The sequence below is a fragment of the Orycteropus afer genome, unplaced genomic scaffold (genome assembly GCF_000298275.1).
Source record: "Orycteropus afer afer isolate SDZICR_OR568_19922 unplaced genomic scaffold, OryAfe1.0 scaffold00026, whole genome shotgun sequence".
Classification (NCBI taxonomy): domain Eukaryota; kingdom Metazoa; phylum Chordata; class Mammalia; order Tubulidentata; family Orycteropodidae; genus Orycteropus; species Orycteropus afer.
The window spans coordinates 5137919-5145605 of record NW_006921613.1 but is presented as its reverse complement, the minus strand read 5'-3'; the positions used below and the strand labels follow the sequence as shown (position 1 = coordinate 5145605).

The window sequence follows — 7687 nt, the reverse complement described above, 5'->3', positions numbered from 1 at the left end:
CTCAGAAACCCAAGGAGGGGTCGCTATGAGTTGGGGCCGACTCGATGGCACATAACAACAACAACAACATGTATATATATATATATATGTATATACATATGTGTATATATATGTAATACAATGTAATATAAATTTATTCCTAGAACAATATAAATTTATACTTAGAAATAAATTTGTAGAGAGGAAAATAGAGTTGGGCAGTGAATTTATGTTAATAGATGAGAAAATAGGGTAAAAATGCGAGCTCTGGTAGCGTAGTGCCTAAGGCACTTGACTGCTGCTAACCACAAGGGTGGCAGTTCAAACCAACCAGCCACTCCTCGGAAGGAAGATGGGACAATCTACTTCCGTAGTGATACTGCCTCAGAAATCCAAGGAGGGGTTGCTATGAGTCGGGTCCAACTTGACGGCACGTAACAATAACAATAACAACAAGGTAAGAATGGTTACACAACTTGGAGGAATGTTAGTGAATTGCATCTACAGAAATTGTTGAATTGGTTTATGTTCTGCTGTGTTTTGATAAAGAAAACAGAATTAAAGTGGGAGGGGAGCTGTTGCATTGTGGTAAACTGTGGTCAATGTCATGAGACAAAACATATGTGAACCGCTGTATGTAAAGTGAATTTGCTCTGTAAACCTTCACCCAAATCACAATAATAATAATATAAAAAGATAAAAACAGCAAAAAAAAAAGAAAACAGAATTAAAATTTTTAGACTTGCTCTCTCTAAGAAGTCACTGAGTTAATTCTTAAAAATACAGAGAAAAATAAAACAAAAATAATTTTTGTTTCAGATCTGCAATGTTTCATATCCTTTTTAGAAACTATCCATAATTCTTTTCTCATCTTGTCAATGCATGACTTCTGCAATCTTTCATAAATACACGGACCTTTTTCCATACTATGGAAAATGGCTTCCTTCTAAACGATTTTACCCACACAACTTTCTAAGACATTATTTCTGAGACTATATTAATAATCAAGTTCAAACATTTTTCTCACTCCTCTACCCTTGATCCCGGGCACATAACACACTGTACTGTACATTGTTGAGGCTTTGTTTTCTTTTTATTTCCAAGACACTGTACTTTTTGACTATCCTTATTATCTCTCATCGTGAGTTTCTTCTCTGTCTTTTTATTCCTGGTTTTCCTGTCGTCCCATCCCCAAATCTAGAATCCTGGAAGAACTTTATTTATTTATTTTTAAAAATGAGATAAGTAAATTTATTTCTAAGCCTGAAGAGAGGAATTAAAAATTGTATCTACCTATTGTGAAAACTAAATAAATGATTTGCATAAAGCACTTGCACAATAGTAAGTACTCAATAAACATTAGCCACTATTCTTATTATCATGGTTATTTTTGCTGCGATTCTAACCAACACTGATAGTCCTTGAATCCCTGAACTCCCACTGTTTATGTACAGGTTTATGTAACAATTATTTATATAAAGTTAAATGTGTGCAAATGGTAATATCGGGTGATTATAAGCCTTATCTGCACAATGGGATCGGAAGCTCCCTGACAATAGAACAGATTTGACCTCTTCTGAGTCCCTGACCACACTGAGCCAGTCCTAGGCCCTCAGGTCCTAAATAAGTGGGATTCCAAGCACCTGTACCTGTGGTGAGTGGGAAGCCCCAGCCCATTCCCCAAGCTGTGTCCTTGCTCCTCAGTCCTCTTGGTTCCCTCAGGATTGAGCCCTTCTTCCTGTAAGTAAGGTAGAGTTGATCTCAGAGAGCTCTGCCCAGGTGATGGGGGTTAAGCACTGCCAATGGGCCTGCCTGAGGCCTTGTGGCAGCGCACACAGCTGTACAGAAATTAAGATGGTGAGTTACCGTGAGCTCCAGCCTCAGGTTGTCTCTGCTAGTGTCCACTGTAGACAGGAACTCTCTTCCGTTTGTTTTCTCCATCTCCTGTTCACGTCAACTGAAAAACAAATCCAGGGCCAAAGGCTGAAAAATTGGTATTCTGTGCTGTGGGACTGAGGAGAATTTTCAGGGCCAGCTAGGGAAAACTAAAACCAAAATCCTTAAAGGTATAATTGATCTCTTTAAGAACAGAGAATAGATAAGATTGGGCTATAATTTTAATATATTAAATAATGAAATATAGAATTCTAGTTCCTACTGTGAATAGCTAAGGAAAGGCCAATAAGATTTAAAAGAAAAAAGTTGCCTTTAAGCTGACTCTAACTCATGGTGATCTCAGATGTGTCAGAGTAAAACTTTGCTCCTCACGGTTTTCAATGATTGATCTTTTGGAAGCAGATCACCAGATTGCTCTTCCAAGGCACCTCTGGCTGGACTTGAACTTCCAAATTTTGGTTAACGGTCTGGAGCAAGTTGGCCGTTTGCACCACCCAGGGCAATAAGATAGGAACAATGACAAAAAAAAAAAAAAAGAAAGAAAGAAAGGAAAAAAAGAAACCTGCACTGTCTGGGGAAGGGGAAATAAGAGAAAAGAGTAGAAGACTAGGGAGGAAAAAATGGGAAAAATGCAAAAATAAAAACAAAGAATGGGGTTAACCATGAGAAAGAAAAGAAATGGGAACCAGGCACAAGGAAGAGAGAAAAAGCTGAAAACAAGGACCTGGGAAGGGAAAAATAAAGACTAATAATAAAAGGATGAACAAAAAGAAGAAGAAGAAGAAGAAGAATGGTAATAGCTTTAAACAGACAAAAACAAATAAACTGGAAAAAAACAAAAAAAAGGGGAAAGGGGCAATTTTGGAAAAAAAAAAAAAAAAAAAAAAAAAAAAAAAAAAAAAAAAGGAAAAAAAGAGTAGCTGCTTAGACTGCTTATATACAACCCAAAGCCTGGTTCTTTGGTATGGAGATTTAGGGTCATGGTTTCATAGGACATCCCAGCTAATTGGTCTTAAAATGTGCTTAGTGCTTCTGTTATGTCTTCTAATTTGTTGCTTAGTGCCTGGTGTTCTGTAGATGTAAGGGAAAAGTCACTAGAAAGTAATTCAGTTATACATAAAAAGAAAGATCCCTACTAAAAGGAAATGCATGAAAAAGCATAAAGGTAAGTAATAAGGTATTCATGCTTGATAACTCTAAATGTTTTGTCCTTCATGTTTTTAAATAACAAATACATAAAAGGCAAGGATAAAATTATGAGGCATTTACTTCTATAGTAGATTGCTGGCATATAACAACAACAACAGAAAATGAAAAGTTAGGAAAAAGAGACTTAAAGTACCAAAATTCCAAGGAAAATACGTAAAGGAAAACTATTTAGAAACGTAACTGCAAAGATCTTTTCTGATGGCTGAACTAATGCATAGTCCCTTGACAAGTATTTTGTCTGACCTTACCAGTAGAATTTTTAATATCACTCTGCCTTGAACCTTATCCATAAGTATTTATGTGACAGTCTAATGTTTACAGCAATCCCTAAAATATATTTTTACTGTCATTTCAGACATACCTTCTCTAAAAACTATGATTCTATGATTTGAGAGACCACCACATGTTTTTCCCTAATTAATTTTCTTTATAAAAATAACTTCCTATAATAATAACCCTTCCTTCAAGTAAGTGGGTGTTGACAGAGTGTACTTAATTTTACAATAATAGCCCTACCTTACTGAAACTCTTCTAGGTTATCTGTCAATGATTTAAAATATTTCTAAAGAAGAAAATCAAGATTTTAAATAGATATATTTATATACTCATTAGGAGAGAAAAATAAGCTGTAAGCCAAAGATACCTTTCTACTATTGAAACTAATAAAACCTCTAGTTTTATACAATAAACATCAAATTTGAAATTAAAAAAAAAAGCAAACAAACATTTGAGCACTAAGAAGAAACTAACATTTGTTGCCTCACTATAAGCAACCATAATAAATGAACTTTCAAATTTGTAATATAATTTTATTCTGAGATATTTCTTTATTCTGCAGAAAATTTCCTTCTGTTTGGAATTATTTGAAAAGAATGCTGCCTCTTCAAGCATTTAAAATATAATTTTATTAAATAGACAGCTTTTAATGTGTATATTAGGGCCATCTTGTGTAGGCACCTGAATTTAATCTAACTGAATTTAGTCTAGACATGATTAATCAAGATATTTGGCAAACCAGGCTCCTGCCCTCCCCATGACCCTTGCTTACCCCAGCAAGTGGGATTCTTTTGGATTCCTCAGTGAAGAAAGAAAGAAAAACTCAACTCCAAGAGACTCTGACTCTTGGCAGCTAGGGAGGAGGGTGGTGACTACATTTGATTGGCTTGCTTCACCAATGTACAATCAATCATTGGATGAAGATATAACCAGCAAGGAGAGAAATTTGAAGAAAGGCAGAAAAGTGTGACCCTCCCTGCATGTAGTCAAAGAATGGAGCGGAAGAAAGAGAAATTAATTAAGGTATGGAACAAAATAGTAAGAAATTAAAGAATGGAGGGAAAAAATGTGAGTTGGGTGGGGTTGTCTGCCAGATGCCATCACATGCACAAGTGGACTCGGCAAATCAGGATAAAAATTTAGGGATTATCCTGAACACTGGGGAGGCATTTTACTCAGGATAAGCCAAAAAAGGTGAAGTTATATTGGTCAGTTCTCCATTTCAGAAATGATATTGGTCAGTCACCCCAATCCACAGGGATGAAGGTGGAGTAGAAGAATGAGCACTAGAGACGGGGAGACCAGCCAGGAGACAAAAGCAATAGCCAATGTTGGGAATGGGGAGGCTCTAACCAAGCAGTAGAAGAGAATGGATAGACGGAAACAAACCTGTAGGACTTGTTGACTGAACATGGAGAAGAAGAGTGAAAGGGGAGACGATAGTCCTTCAAATTATTCAAAGTGAGCTGGTTCCTGCCATTAAATACGCACACACACACACAACCCAAACTCACTGCCATCGAGGGTTTGTGAGGCATTATCTCTAGGAAGTAGATTGCCCAATCTTCCTTCCAAGGAAGGAACGTGGTGAGTTTGAACTGTCAGCCTTCTGAGTAGCAGTCAAATGCCTTAGGCACTATGCCACGAGAGCCACCAGAGCTCCCCTTAAACACACAATGCTCCCTAAATGTTGTCTCGTTCCTATGTGACTTTGTGAATGCTGTTCCTTCTGCCTCCCTACTTCTGCTTACTTATCTAGCAAACTATACTTCCTTCAAGTCTCTGTGTCAAAGCCACCCTCTTCAGTGAAGCTGTCTACAACTCCCTCCAGACAAGACTTAAGACCTGTTTTCCTGGGATCCTACTGCACCGTGTTGTTACAGACCTCTACAGAACACATTGTTCTCTAAATATTACTTGTCTCCCCATTCCTCATGCAGAGGCTTTTTATCTTTTTCACCACGGTAACCCCACACTCAAGACCTGCCAGAAATTAGGCAAATTACAAATTAGTAAATGTGGTTTAATTAGGAGAAAAAAAAAAAAAAAACAGGTTCTGGTTTAGATTCTTGTTTAGGTTCTGGTTTAGATCACCAAGAAAAAAAAACCACATTTATATTTCCCCAACTACATACATGCACACATGGACACACACACACACACATATCTAGAAGAGTAAAATGTGTATTGTAATGTGGCCTAGAGTAAAGCACTTCACCTCTCTAGATCCCACATTCATTCTTGCTCTACTTACTTCTCTAGTGTCATAAGATTATCATGGCACTAAACATATCATTAGAAGCTCTGGTAGCATAGTGCCTAAGGCACTTGACTGCTAACCAGAAGGCTGGTGGTTCAAACCCACTAACCACTCCTCAGAAGGAAGGTTGGGCAATCTACTTCTGTAGTGATATCACCTTGGAAACCCAAGGAGGGGTCGCCATGAGTCGGGGCCAACTCGACAGCACATAACAACAAACATATCATTGAATATAGAAGAATTTGGAAAACAGTAAAGAACTTCCAGTGAATAGTAGGTTACTATGCTAAAGTCTTACAGTAATTGGGGAAAAGAAAGACACTAAGTAAACCTGCTCACAGACATTTTCCAGCTGGTGTCTGATTACCATCTCAATGTGACTGTGAAGTCTCTTTATCTCATCCTTCTCACTCTGTGTTTTTTACCTTAGGTAATTGCTGGTTCTGATGCCAGGTCCAGGTGTAATGATAGGCACAGATCCTAGTGTTCAGTCCTGGTGAAATGTTGCCAGTGATCACATCTCTCTCTTCTCCCATTCTCCCTCCTTTCCTCTTTCTTTTCCTGTAAAAGAACTAAAAACCATGTCTTCATCTTCTAAGTGCAGCCTACAGCCTCAGCTCACTTTTCCAAGGAGTCCCTTTAAAAACAAGTATTGACATAACCCAACTGCCAAGAGGAAGAAAATTAACTCGCAGGTATCTCCCCTCAATTAGTTGGCTCAGGAACAAATTTGGGCATTCATTATTTCATTGTTTTCTTTTTGTCTTATCACATGTAATTTGATTAGCAAACTCTCTCAAATTACAGATCAGGAAGAAAGAAGTGATTTACCCAGAGTCAACAACTAGTTGGTGAATCAGCCAAGGCTATATCCTGAGTCCTCATTTCCAATTCTGTGCTTTTTCTATTGAGCCATGGGGTTCTAGGTTAAGTGCAAGATACTTGTGTTTCTATAGCATTATACAGTCTTTCCAAAGATGTTCCTATACTTTCACTGCTCATCCTTACAACATTCTGTAAGATAGTCCAGTCCATTACTAATCCTATTTTAGGTACAGAGGTAATAGGCTCAAAGAGGATAAGCAATTTTTCTGAAGTCATAGAGCTAGTTAGGGGCAGGAGACAGGATTAGATGCGACCTCTGATCATTTCAGTGGAATCTGGGCCTTATAACTGTTCCACAGCTTAGGAATTATTCCTGGAAAACTATGTGGCCTGCCATAAACACTTCTGAGAAATAAATAGTGTATATTAAAAATATATTCTTTTATTTTTCCTGCTTTTACCCTTCCCTTGATTAGTGATGGAGTCCCTAAGCAGTACAAATGGGTAAGGCACTTGGTGCTACTTAAAAGGTTAGAAGTTCAAGTCCACCCAGAGGACCTCAGAAGAAAGACCTGTCAATCACTGAAAACTCTAGGAACTCAGTTCTACTCTAGCACACATGAGGCAACATGAGTCAGAGTTGACTCATCAGCAACCAATAATTGGTGATTACTGGTAAAAGCAGGCAGGGCTAGAGAGAACAAAAAACAGAAAACCAAATTCCCTGCCATCTAGTCAGATCTGACTCACAGTGACCCCTCCTTGGTTTTCCAAGGTGGTATCATTACAGAAGTAGATTGCCCAATCTTCCTTCCAAGGAGTGTTTGGTGGGTTTGAACTGCCAGCCTTCTGGTTAGCAGTCAAGTGCCTTAGGCACTATGCCACCAGAGCTCCCAGAGAGAACATAAGGACTTCCTAATCTGAGAGCCAATAAGGGTCATAACCTAGGAATAAGTATTATATTCCAGGTGTAAATGCTATGCCCCAGGAGAAAGTGAAAGCAGAGATAATAAGCCTAATCAAACTAAAACAAACATTAATAAAAGTGCCATTTATAAAAGCATCAAAAACACAGACCCCTTAGGTGAACCTTAATTATCGCTTAACTTAATTAATGTTAACAAGACCAAAGAAGAGTTGATGCTTTTGAGTTGTGGTGTTGGTGAAGAATGCCAAAAGTACTGAGGACTACTAAAAGAACTAACAAATCTGTTTTGGAAGAAGTGTAGCCAGAATGCTCCT

The 7687-nt window shown here is 37.9% G+C and overlaps 1 protein-coding gene across 1 annotated transcript in view; it reads right to left on the bottom strand.

Moving 5' to 3' along the window:
- SLC28A2 (solute carrier family 28 member 2) overlaps nt 1-1920 on the bottom strand; it is a 51365-nt gene extending 49445 nt beyond the window's left edge. The window contains exons 1-2 of the mRNA XM_007935301.1: nt 1846-1920; nt 1629-1717 (exon numbers count right to left, since the gene is read on the bottom strand). Coding sequence (XP_007933492.1) covers nt 1629-1717; nt 1846-1920 — 164 coding nt within the window. The remainder of the gene's footprint in view (nt 1-1628; nt 1718-1845) is intronic.
- Nucleotides 1921-7687: the final 5767 nt, after the last annotated feature.